Source organism: Nylanderia fulva, unplaced genomic scaffold (genome assembly GCF_048542155.1).
Source record: "Nylanderia fulva isolate GAGA-0341 unplaced genomic scaffold, ASM4854215v1 Scaffold31, whole genome shotgun sequence".
Classification (NCBI taxonomy): Eukaryota; Metazoa; Arthropoda; class Insecta; order Hymenoptera; family Formicidae; genus Nylanderia; species Nylanderia fulva.
In genome coordinates, this window is record NW_028190379.1 from 1,241,420 (window position 1) to 1,255,801 (window position 14,382).

Below are 14,382 nucleotides of genomic sequence, written 5' to 3' on the forward strand. Positions count from 1 at the left end.
GCACGCGCGCCTGTATCCCTGCCGGGCCTGCGTTACGCCGCGTTCACTCATCCTCGTCATTCCGCTCCTCGTGGAGATCGGGCGCGGATGCGCGTGGGACCGGGGCTTTCTCTCTCTCTTTCTATACACCTATATATATATACGTAACGTGTGACGACAAATAGATATCACGCAGCATGAGTGTCATCACGGCCGCGACGAGAGGCGGAGGATGCTGGTGATCCGTGACATCGATACCCCGGTGCGAGATTCGATTTGTGTCGATCCGAGTAGATGATGACGATTTTCGAAGCTCTCGATATTTAAAAAAAAAAAAGAAGGAAAAATAATATACTTTCTCGCGGATGGATCTCGTTGCCGATTAAATAATTGGAAAAATGTGTACGAGGAAAAAGTGAGAGATCTTCTCTTGTTCTCTGCAATAGGACACAAAATGTTCTGCGACCAAGTTCTCGTGATACGCTTCATTTAACGACGAATTATGGAGCAGCGTGATTACGTCTTCGTTTGCGTGTTTGCGTGGGTTAATCACGTTCGTTAAGCACAATGAAGAATCGTCGGCTTTGAAGTTCTCGAACCTAAGCCTTCTTTATCGGGATTACGAATTTTCGGTAAACGACGGTCGTTCCCTTCTTTCGTTTTGTGAGAGACAGAGAGAGAGAGTTCTGCTTATATACGAAAGTACGGTAAGGTCGGTGATTTATGGTAGAGAAAAAAGATCAGAGCGAGAGAAGACGGGCTTCTCCTCGAGGATGGGAGAAGAACGGAAATTAGACGTGTATTATCCGTGTACGATCATGTAATCGCGTATTATCGAATTACGCATCCATTTAACTTTCTCAATGTCATGGAGACATGGAACTTTGTTTATCCCTGGTCCTTTTTTATATAAGGCACAAAGAAAGAACTGTCATAATCCGAGATTGACCTGCATCGATTTTTTTCTTTTGAATCAGTGATACATAAGTTTGCGTTATATTTCTATTAAAAGATAATAATAATAATTCGATTATTAATTTTCACTTTCGAGAAACTCGACGCGACGTGTGTGTCGGTACTAAATAAAAAAAGATTTGTACAAATCGGATATTCCGTTACGCATCCGGGCGCCGAATCAATCTCGATAACTCGCGACAGATCGATGGGACTCGGTCGACGAGCGGGCGCGAACAACCGATTGGCGTGTCCGTCCGCACCATGTCCGCATCATCATCGTCATCGTCATCGTCCTCGCAGCTCCAACGACGAGCGGTCACGTCGGGTCGTCGCGACTCCGGGTCGTCGCGCCGGGATAATTTCTCGCCGGGCGAGATAACTCGCGTCGACATCCCGGAAGCGTTCTCCAGGTCGGCGCTCCTCGATCGGAAGACCGACTCCGCATTCCGGTAACCGGCGTCGTCTCCGGAGAATATAGACCCCCTACGGTGTCAGATAAATGACGCGTTTCGGGATCCAGAGTGAGTGACGGCAACGAAACGATGCGACGGTGAAATACTGCGGACGCGATTTCAGGAGAGGATATAGTATACTGTGAGAGATCGTGTGTGACTAACGCCGAGCTCTGTTCGGAGAGCCGGGGTGATCCTTACGACGGGATCCCGGGAAGGACTACTTGTGTGTAAAGAGGGTGGGTATGAGGGTGGATAGTACGTAGTAGTGCGAACGGCCCGTTTTGGAGAGATGCGGCGCTATCCACTGCATATCAACGTGGCCCTCACCGTCGTTCTATCGGCGATCTGTGCAACCGTCGTCGTCGTCGTGCGTGCCGGCAAACAAGGTAAACGATCCTCGAGTCGACCCTCCTTATTCCGATTGTATTATTCTCGTCATTGTTGTGTGAGTAATAAAATGAAAGCACGTAGGAGCTATCTGTATAAGCCAGTATAAGGGACGAAATGAGCCAAGCACGCGCGAGAGAAGGAAAGGAGAAGCGAAAAATTGATTACACGGCCCTCTCTTTCCGTAGTGTGCGCGAGTATCTTTTATTTATACATTTTTTGGGGGAATTATAAGTGTAATTTTATTCGGAATATTAAGTGGCAATTATTATGCAATTTATACTTTTATAGGTTTCGTGCATTTTTATCTTAACTACTTTCGTGCATCATTTTATTTTTATTATGTATCTTTAATAATTTTGACATATTGTAATATTATCAAAAAAGATTGCAATGTTAATGAAAAAGAAGCGAATAAAACTCTATACAAAATTTTTAGATAAGATACAAATCATTTAAATAATTGATCAAAAAATTTTTGACATATAGGGTTCGCATTTTTATCTTAACTCTTTCGTGCACTTTTTGTATAATTTTATTTACGTTATCTTTAGTCATTTTGACGTATTGAAATAATCACTTATCGCGTTATCGCATTAATGAAAATGAATTACAGTGTTAATAAAAAAGAAGGCAACGCTGTGAAACATTTTTAGATGAGATATAAATGAAATGATTGATCAAAAAGCTTTTAAACTGAAAAATACGGGCTTCTAAATAAACCTATATATACGAATGTGGATCGAGGTCTCTGATAAGATGTAACGCAGCTCGAATTTTATTATTATTATTATTCAATGATGAATAGTAGGTTCGTATCGCGATGAGGGAAATAATTTCGCCAGTGGAACGTATCTTTCAGCATAAAACGCTTTTTCACGGTCTGCAGGTGAATATAGTTCCGCGATTCTTGGCAGGCACAATGGACGCGTATTGTGTATCGCCGATTCGTTATCCTTACATTTCCGATTGAGATGGTTTTCGGTATGCTTGCCAGGTCGTGCAGAATTTTTCTCTCGCTGCGCGGCACCGCTTCCATAACGACTCAGTCTGCGGTGGAACATGAAGCAGGGGATAGCCAAACTGTCACAAATATCGTATTGTGCGAGCTTTGCTATTTTATAAGCCGATATCGGAATTTTTAACTTTACCACATACAAGGGACGCTGAATAATTCATATAGAGGATAATAAAGATGGGATAATAAAGATGGATAATAAAGAAAAAACGACTACAAAATTCTTTTTTTTCTTTGATAGAATTTGGTATACATTTTTAATTGCTTTAATCGTAGAGGAGAGAGAGAGAGAGAGAGAGAGTAACAAACCGCGTTTTTGATCATATCGCGCTCTACACGTGTTAGTTAATATTATACACGTTACAATAGGTAATCCTAATTCTAATTCTGGAGCCATTGTTACGTCTGGGCCGACATACAGTACGTCCCGCATGGGAAATGTGGCTTATAGGAATGAGATGACAAAGATGCCCTATCATATCGAGCGGGTAATTGCAATAATTCTAATAAATGTTGCAATCGGAGAATTTGTGTGATTAAATTTGTTCTGGTATTCCATTAACGCAACTGACGTAAACAATCAAAATGTAGCTGCCGGTGCTGTTGTTTTGTTATACTTTTGCTTTGATAATTAGCAGAACGATATTGTATTTATCTCTATACATCATAATTAATTTTCAAGTTGTAATGTTTAATACAATTAAATCACATATAATAACGATTAATTATGATAATAAGAATGTGTATAATTAAAAATATGTGGGTTAGTTAAAATTAAGATTTTAAATATTAAAATTTTAATTAATTATTTTAAGTAGCAATTTTTATTAACAGTTTACAATTCTAGAAGAATACATAAATTAGAGAAATATAATTGAGAAAAGTGTACCTTACTTGTTTTTTTTTTTTTTGCAAGAAACAGCTTTTGTTGTACGTTAATTAAAATTAATTAACGTATCATAAAAAAATATAATGTACAGATATAATAATTCAGAAATATTTATATATACTTATATATATATATATATATATATATATATATAATATAAATATTATGTGACCATTGCTATGCAATTGCAGAAATAATAAAGGGAACATTTCTCACGCATGTTCAACGTTAAATAGCACTTTGCTCATTTATAGTGATAACGTTCCGCCAGGCCTGCGGTGTTCTGTCAATTAATTGTTGCAACTGCAGATTTAATGAACGTCAGTTCGTCATTCTCGCATCCTGCGCCACCGTTTAGACGATCTAGCTTAGCTTAGCATATAATTTATGCATTCTGTACCACATAATACTCTTGCAACTTGATCGAGTTTATGTATACCTATGTCGTTAATAGTACATTTATATATGTATAATCTACTTAATATGATATGAATCAATAATTTATATTTATTTATTTATTTTTCTGTAGATTATTTTGTTCGCAAGTATAAAGTTTTTGGGTGGGTAAAAGCACAAGGAGAATTTGCAATCTATTATTGATAAACGTTCTACTACAAAACTATTTAAAACAATTTAATAGTCTTATGACAAATATTATAGCAACTATATATATTATATATGGTGGAGATGATGAAAGTTTGTTGGGTTAAAATTAGGCGGCAAGAGAGAGTTTACGTATTTGGTCGGACAGAATTATTCATGAGTACAAAATGAAATGTCAATATCGTTCATTAATAGCAAAGATTAAAATTATTTTAAATTCTATAGATCTGTAGGGAGAAAGGGAGAGAGAAAATTGTTATACAAAATATGTTTAGATTTTGTAAATATTCTTAAGGCCGATAGCTTGCATCCAAGTTTGATATCTAATAACAGCTTTCTTCGGGGATTCCCGAGTTTCTGGTGCAACCAAAAGTTTTCGCGTATCGGGGACACTTAATAATAAGTTGGATGATAACACCGGAGATACCTGATTTGCAATTTAATATATAACAATCAATATGTAACAATCCACCTATGGATAAAAAATTCTTGTTTATAAAATATCAAGTACCACAAAACATTAAAATAATATTATTACAAAACAATTATGGAATTTCGAATGAAAATAATTTCGTTATAATACGTGGGTTATTGAATAATCTTAATTAAAATATTGCCTGCTATTTGCAACAAAAGAATATATATGTTCATAATATCGTACACAATAATATGGGCAAATTGAGAAAATTGTTATCTGTTTTCGAAAATTACAATAATTTTAATTTGTGGACAAATAAATTAAGAAATTTCAATCTGTGTGATGTTTATATTATTATCATTCGTCATGTTTTTAATTGCTGATATAATATTTTATTTCTTTTGTTTGTAATATATTTGAATATATTCCGAATTGCTCTATTCTCTTATAGCCACTGATTCTAGTCCTATTTCAATTCGATGACGTGGTATAAGATTAGAAGTAAAGCTTATTGTAGGAGCAGGTATTGAACTTGAGTCAATGGTATATAGTATTTATAATAACGCTGCACTAACATATCAACAGTATATTGTTTGAACGAAGTGTATTGTGTGTGAGTTCCTATTTTCCCATTCAATGTCGCAATAAATAAAAGCAAACATTTCCACTTTGCCTGAGTGCTATGGCCACGTTTAACTGCAAACGTGCAACTGCAATGATTAACTGCAAAAATATAATTTTTATCTTTTCTGCTATAATAAATGTAAACAATGCAAATATTAGAAATATTTATTGTTCTTAAAAAAATAAAAAATAAAAAAAAGCTTTGAGAGATACATATTTTTTAATGTATATTTTATTTATTATTGTTACTCGTAAATTGAATAGTATATATAAAACATAATTTGAATATTTTTTTGATTTTCATGATACCTTCTACTTTCTAAGAAAAAGAGGAAAGAGAAAGAGAGAGATTCTTTTCACAAAGATAGGGAAAAATATGGGGGATTAATGTCAAATTTATTTATTTATAATTTTATTATACGTTAATTTTATATGTATGGTATTTTATATTTATTTGACATTTGCATGCGATAGTAGCAATTTAAAACAATAATGAAGAAAGCAATAATATTTTCGTGTATAATTATCTATTTCCAAGTTACCACAATTATCGCTATAACTCGTGTTAAAACACGTCTCTCATCATAGCAGCTGTCGCGTCTGCTTTTATTAAATGAAATGTAATTAACTTTTTAACAATGGCAGAGTTTCATACGACACATATTCATATGACTCTTTATCCTTCATACGTAGAAATCGCGAAAGCACACATATGCGTATACGCAGTGAGATAATTCGGCTTTTATTATGAGTGGCGCATACAAGAGGGCTTATTAAATAGCGCTCTTCGTTAAAGCGATGCCATGCGGTCTTGTCACGTGTTGCGTTTCCAAGAATTCAGGACAAAAATACGTCGATATATACATATATATATATGCATTTTATTTTAAACATAATCCCCCTAGATTCAGTAAATGTATGTCAGTTAGATTTTTTTAAACGATCTTATTTTAATAATCCCGTTTTAAATTGCATAAAAAATATTTCTTATAAAAATAATTTATACCAGAAAAAGTTATTTATTCGCGGTTTTTATTTAATTTGCTTCTAATTTATGATCTTGAATAAAGTTAATTATTAATTGTGTCAAAGCAGTCATAGTTTTTCATATTTTATAATTGTAATATTATATATTTATAATATTATAATATTATATATTATACTTCTATTCGAAAGAGCAATGGATTTTTGAAATATTTTATATTGGATGTTACTTGTATAAGAAGCACGCGATGATAACTATATAATAATAAATCACTATTGGATATTTTCAGGTATAAACACAATATTACATACACAGAGAGAATTTTCTCTTAAAATTTACTCTAAAAATGGTAATCGGAAACCATGGTAATCGTAGAACAATATGATATTAGAAGAATTTTATAAGAGTTTTTCAGATTAATATTTATCACAAATATGAATATATCTACCACAATAAGATATAAAATATACTCGATTAATTTTACTATGTATTTAGTAAAATGTACTATGTATATATTAATATTTTTTATTGTGATAAATATTAATCAGAGAAACTCTTATAAAATTCTTCCAACACCATATTATCCCACGATTACCATGATTTTCAGGGTAAATTCTAAGAGAAAATTCTCTCCGTGTATAATACTCATACTACGTATAAATATATTCATAATATAACTGTTTTTTTTCTATTTTCTTCAAATTTTACTAGTTGCTTCCTTTTATTAATATTACCAAAATTCTTGATATGTCTTTAGAGTTGCTTAATTTCGTAAGCATGTGCACCTTGTAGAGATTGCAGTTACAATCTACGCAGTTACGCGGTAATAATAATGCCTGTAATCATGGCAGTTGGCGAACATAGTTGCGCCGCGTCCTGAACGTAAAATGTTACGTTACATCGGCTATGTGGGACATGCATGCGATTTGTGCGTTAGTTGCACGTTCAGACTGGGTGAATATGCCAAGTTGCAAAATCCCTCTATAGTAATCCGCAGTTGATTATAGTATTATGCGAACGTGATATAAGATATGGATCAGAGTTCTCCCGACAGATTTACGTCACATCGAGCTGTCAATTTTAATTTCACGCTCTTTAGATTTAAATGCAGATTGTATAATATTCGCATTTTTACACTAATATTATGCATACATTAGGAATAAATTTTAAATTCCACCGTAATTAGTATTTCTCTATTATTATACTAGCGTTTAAAATTTACATTAAAATTCTGTTAAAGTAAAGTTAATTTGGAATAAAGCGGAATATATGAAATTTTATCTATTTGCGGTAATGAATACTTAAATTCACCAAAATAGTTTAATCTTTTTAAATAACATCGCGATAATGAGAGCGTTCACGGAGTTTTCACAAAGCAAAAATCCATTTATTATATATTACAGGATGTTTAAGGATGTTTGGGGATGAATCGGAGATAAAAGTATCAGCGCTATTTATCTTATAGAAAATCGCTATAGTTTAATATCCTAACTTTCAGCTGTTTTAGCATTGAATGTTTAAAAATCGGAAAAAGCCAGAATTTTAACAAATTATTATTATTTTTTTTTAAATGGTTTAGTGAATGTTAATATAATTTTGCAACATTGTTCTTTAAAATTCCAGTTATACATGTAAAAAATTAAAAATACATGGTACTATTTTTTAGATATTTTAAACGTAATGTAATCAATAAGAGTAACGAATTTTCACAAGATAATATGTAAAACCAGCAGAAATTTAAATTGTAATAACTTTGAAATGAGTTAGTGAATTAAAAGCCAAATGTTAACAGTAGTTTTAGTATCAAAGTAGAGAAGCAATCTATATAATTTTTATAAATTTTCTACCATTTTTAGATGTCTCTCATCAGTGTTTGCTGTTATCTATAATAAATAAAATTATATAGATGATCATCTAGATAAAATTTTGGCATCTTAATTTGGTTTAGGGTCATAAGACATTAAAATACTTAAATAGCAGAACTTGAGCAGTAAGCGATAAAAACTTACAAATAAAAATATAAATATATATTTATATCCCTTTCATAAATTACATTTTTTTATAACTGTGTTTACATAAGTACTTTTAAAAATAATATTATCTGAAAGTTATCTAGACGAATCGCCATATAATTTTATCTTTTATCTAGATACATAAAAAATTATCTTCATCTTATCTAAGATAAATTTACAAATTTTTATCTCATCTTTAATCTAATTTTAAAATCACCTAAGCACAACAGTGTCTCCCATACATCCTTAAACAAATATAAATCTGAAATAAACGAATGTTGCTTCGCTATTTTAAGCAAATGTGAAAACGCGACTCGCAGAACTCTCTTCTTCCTTCTACGTCTCTCCGTTTCTCTTCTGTTACCAACGGATATACTTCTTTTCTCCATTTTGCGCTTTTCTTCCTTAGCGCGTTCGCGATGTACACCAACTATTGTCCCAAACAAAAAGATCGTTACCAGCGGTAATGGGATGGTGCCACGGTCGCTTTATCCGGTCGCCTCCTGTCGATTCCGGAGCTCTCGCAGTCTCCATTCGAGAAGTTCCTGGCATCCCTCTAGTCGCAGGATCCGTGGAACATCGCGGCGCACAATGCCCGCACCGGGATAATTACACGGGGATGTCGGCCGTTCGCCGTTCGTAATCGTGCATCACACGCGTCGGCTCTATCCGTTGGATGCTGACGTTCGTATTGCCGTGATGGAACTGTCCGAGGGAATCACTAACGAATTGATTTAACCATTATATGCATACAATGCGTCGTATACTCGATACATGTACCTACCGTCGACACGCGAATTCTGACACTTCCCTAACATTTCGAGATATCCCGCAAAATCATATACGGCATACCGCGTATCCTTTGCTCTGAACAAACAAGAAGAAAAATAATCGCGAATTGCTCTCCACTCTCATCTCTGTATTTCGAGCGCTTCTGTCTAGTTGCCGCCAATCACGCGTCACTTTCCAATATATATACGGTTAAGCCGTCATTTCGTTTACGTAAATGGTACACAATTTCCGTTTTCGTACCATACCTGTACGTATCGTATATACCAACAAGTTTAACGTTGCAGCTCCCTGCGGTTGGCGCACTTAATTGGTGGGTATCAGAATCGGCGAGCAAGTTGAATGCGAACTAGTTTTGAGTTACGTAACGGCTCGAAGAGTGTGGCCATTCGAGCTTATATTAGTTCGCCCATTGTACATCAGACATTGGTGATAGACGATGTAAGTGGAAAGCACCGTTTCGTAGCGCGGTTATCCCGTTAAACGCGATCAGCCATAACCAGGCTGTCGTAGCCATACGCCATATAGACTATGGTCGCTTAAATCCAGCTTGTCCTTTAACGCCCGTGATCCTGGTTACCCGCGAATCATTTTGTATCGCATTTCACGATCGTAAAAGCTCAACCCTTAATAAGTTACGTAGAATCTCTCTCAAAGTTATTCCCAAATGTGGATCTTATCTTGCAGTTTTTATTTGTAAATAAATAAATAAATAAATAGCTGAAGGTTTTAATTTCAGTGCAATTTTTGAGATTTTAAATAATTTAGGTGATTAATAATTTTTTTATAAGAGTTTTAACAAGGCTCTGTAATATATAAATATAAATTTAACGTATAAGACGGGCAACAAGAGCCAAATCGCGGATGACAATGCGTTATCTTAACGAAACTAAATAATTTTTCGTTAGAATTAAAATACCGGTGCACAAGGCACCAAATTTTTACTTGGACACGGCCAAGGGTTCGATTCCCGATTCAGCGATTTTCGGATCTATATTTTTCTCTTGCATTCATTTATTTATTTTCCGTAGGGGGGTTAAAGGGGTATTGAAATTAAATCTCAAAATATGAGATTATTTCATATTTAAAATCTTGGCCGTGTCCAAGTAAAAATTTGGTGCCTTGTGCACCGGTATTTTAATTCTAACGAAAAATTATTTAGTTTCGTTAGGATAACGCATTGTCATCCGCGATTTGGCTCTTGTTGCCCGTCTTATACGTTAAATTTATATTTATATATTACAGAGCCTTGTTAAAACTCTTATATTTGATACACGCTGGCTTAAAAAATGCGTTTGTTTACCAACATTAATATATATAACAGAGAAAAGTATAGAATCGAAAGGATCTGAATAGCTCAGCTGGAAGAGCAGTCGCCCGGCAAGCGAAAGGTCTCGGGTTCGATTCCCGATTCAGCGATTTTCGGATCTATATTTTTCTCTTGCATTCATTTATTTATTTTCCGTAGGGGGGTTAAAGGGGTATTGAAATTAAATCTCAAAATATGAGATTATTTCATATTTAAAATCTTGGCCGTGTCCAAGTAAAAATTTGGTGCCTTGTGCACCGGTATTTTAATTCTAACGAAAAATTATTTAGTTTCGTTAGGATAACGCATTGTCATCCGCGATTTGGCTCTTGTTGCCCGTCTTATACGTTAAATTAATAATTTTTTTGTTTGTGAAAAAAATAGCTGGTTTTCCCAAATGTAGATCTTATTTTGCAGCTTTTATTTGTAAAAAAATAAATAGCTCAAGGTTTTAATTTCAGTGCAATTTTTGAGATTTTAAATAATTTAGGCGATCAATAATTTTTTGTTTGTGAAAAAATAGCTTTTTAATTTAAATGTGATCCTGGATAACCGCGAATTATTTTGTATCGCACCTCACGATCGTAAAAGCTCAATCCTTAATAAGTTACGTGTAGAATCTCTCTCAAAGTTATTCCCAAATGGATCTTATCTTGCAGCTTTTATTTGTAAAAAAAATAAATAAATAGCTGAAGGTTTTAATTTCAGTTCTATTTTTGAGACTTTAAATAATTTAGGTAATCAATATTTTTGTTTGTTTGTGAAAAATAACTGCTTTTTAATTTAAATGTAACATTCTTTTTTTTTTACTATTTTTGATATAACAAATAATTTTCGATAATATAATTGATTAATATAATTTGTTTACATTATAACCACAAAATTATACAAACAAATATAAAAGAGAGAAATAAATAGTTTAAAAGAATCTTTATATATTGTATCGAGTTTTATATATTATATTTCATTAATCAAGAAAAAATTTTACGATAAATCTGTTAAAATTAATATGAATATTGAGGTCCAAAAACTATAAAAATCTCTTGCTGTACAGAGAAATGCAGATCATTAATAATTAAGTCGATGAAAAGAGAATTATCGATATTTCTTATTAATATCGGAGGCAAAATATCGTTGTAAAGAATATTTAATATTGGAAATCAGAAAGTATCGGAATATCAATATTGCACTACTACAGCACAGCATGCGGGTAATAAGCTAGCTTTTAATTATTTTGTTTGTTTCCTTTGATCTGAAGATATAGTCGATAATACATGGTTATTGCTAATTACAGTGGTATCTAACGTTTAATTTTGATTACCACATCGCTTTATATATGGTAGAGCCCGGCTGTTCGCTAGGCATAATCATCAATTTGCCTATATATTGTACAAACGCGATACCTAATGAGAAACTGATTACGGTCGATATGATGGCCGCTATTCTCACATTCAAGTGACTATTACAATTTTATACGATAGATGGAATCGAACATTCATAAAGATTTGAGTAAAATATACGTGATCGAAAGAATCTTTTTGATGAAGGAATTATTTTTCTCCAACGATATCACGGAAAAAAAGAATTAATTTAGCTACCATAGCTAAATTTTAGCTGTCCATATATTACACATGAAATTTAGTTATCGTGCCTAAATTTGAGTTATGACAGCTAATATTTTTTAGCTATAACATTCTCCGTTAAACTATAGCTAAAAAATATTAATTACCATAGCTAAAATTTAGTAATTCTTATTTTCCATAGATTCTTTCTCTCTTTCTTTGAAAAATATTCTGAAAAATAAATTCTTATTAGAGACGACATATTACGCGCGTATTTTTCAGATACGTTTGTATTTACATTCTTATTTTATTCCTCTTCGTTTTTACGAATGAAACGAAAGTATATGCTCGTACTTTTGCGAGAGAAAAACATAATATAAGAATGTGGAAGGAGTGTCATTTCAAAAAGAAAGAACTATTGTCACGTGCGCAATTTATGAGCACCTGTCCCCGGTACATTATCCATCATGTCGCGGGCTTAGCGGTGGTGGCCGGGCGCTATCCGCGCTTTTATGCATCCGACAAATGGAGTATAACACTACCGTACGGTCGGTAAATCAAAGGAAAATTACAATTGGAATTTTATATCGCACGCACGAGTAACGAATATGAATTATTTCTTGACTACGTGATTTTCAGAATGGCATGCCGTCATGAAAATCGCAAAACGCGGTTGTTCTCGCGCGTTAAATATTGATACAACAATTTACGTTGGCGAGTGAAATTTTGTAATGCCATCCAGAAAATAACGCGCGAGTTTTCGGCTCGTGCGTGCGACGCAACGCGCTGTCCCGTATATTGGGTATAATAATTGGATCGAATTCAGGCTGGAAAGATGGTTATTTTCGATCAGTTTTTTTTTCGGTGACAGTTTACAATTGGATTTTTTGCATGAACTATTATATTTGACGAACTTTCGTTTAAGCGATTTTTTGATTTTTTTTTTGGATATTCTCTTTGGATAAGAAATTTCTCCTAAGAAATATTTGATCCTGCATTGAAATTATCGAATCCTTTCTACGTAATAATTATATATATATATATTTTTATATTTTTAAATATTATATATATATATATATATATTCTATATATTTTTTGTTATTATATATTTTATATATTTATTATGTGTACTTTTTTGATTGAAACTGGAATATACTCTCTTTTATAGCAGAAAAAAACACCATATGAAATTTTGTTTCAATTAAAACTCACATCTGGAATAGAGAGTTTTAATTTTGATGCAAAACTGTGTCGTTAATACGATTAAATGTTTTGTGTTATAACGAGAGTTAAATTTTTTCAATGTTGTAAAGAGTGCAATTTCAACGATGTGTTTCAAATATCGACTTTACTCATAAAAAATAATGAAATTTTTTTTTACGAGAAATAAACAGTAAATAAGATATAATAATAAAGATAGAAACATATAACTTGTTTTATCTTTGACTAATAATATTCATGAATTTTTTAGAATACCGTTATTTATATGCAACTATTCATGTTGAACTTGGATTTAACATATGCCGTAGGCTTTAAATCATAAAAGTTATACATATAAATCCAGCACACAACACGCGACAATCTCGTATAATATATTCGGTCACGTTCGGAGTTTAGCGGACCTTTTCCGCCACTGTACAGCTTATCAGACTTCGCAGTTTATGCGTTAGTATTGGTGCCAGAATGAAAAGACGTGCCACGGTGAGAGACGGAAGTAACGTTACGTAAATCGCTGGGTTGGAGGGAATAAGTCCCACTTATCTTGCACGTCGCTTAAAGTTTTCTTCGGAGTACTTTTGTAATGCGTATTAAAATTCGGACTTCGCGACTATACAGAATTCTTTGACTTTATCTCGCGCAATATAAAAGACTAGCTTTTCGGACCGCGCGAAGCGCGGTCCTCAAAGCCTTTCTATTCGGACCGCGTTTCGCGCGGTCCTCATATAGCCTATATTAAATCCATTTTAACACAAAAAATTAATTCTTTTTTTGTATTACCGCGAACTATTTCCACATTTGTTGTCCGACTTTCACGAAATTTATATCAAAATAAATAAATTTTTTTTGGATGATTACTATGTTATCTATTTCTTTCTCCCAGATATTTTATTTTACACCGCGTTTTGCATAATTTAAATATTTATTATATATTTTTATTTTTATTTTCTTGTTTATTTTAATTTCCACACAATTTCATATTTTTTAAATATAAAACATTATTTTAGTTAATATATACTTTAAATATTTTTTTCATTACTTAATTATTATATCCTTTTTTACATTTTACTCAATTTTTTTTATTTCTAATGTACCCACCGCTAACCCGCTATTATTAGCTCTCATACAATGTCATAATTCTTCAATTTACAAAATTTCCCTGTATATTACATTTTTT

At 33.0% G+C, this 14,382-nt stretch overlaps 1 protein-coding gene across 1 annotated transcript in view; it reads left to right on the forward strand.

Moving 5' to 3' along the window:
• LOC114933876 (alkaline phosphatase) overlaps positions 1 to 14,382 on the forward strand; it is a 254,391-nt gene continuing 240,009 nt past the window's right edge. Inside the window, exon 1 of the mRNA XM_085484700.1 lies at positions 1 to 1,777. Coding sequence (XP_085340826.1) covers positions 1,681 to 1,777 — 97 coding nt within the window. The 5' untranslated portion in view covers positions 1 to 1,680. The remainder of the gene's footprint in view (positions 1,778 to 14,382) is intronic.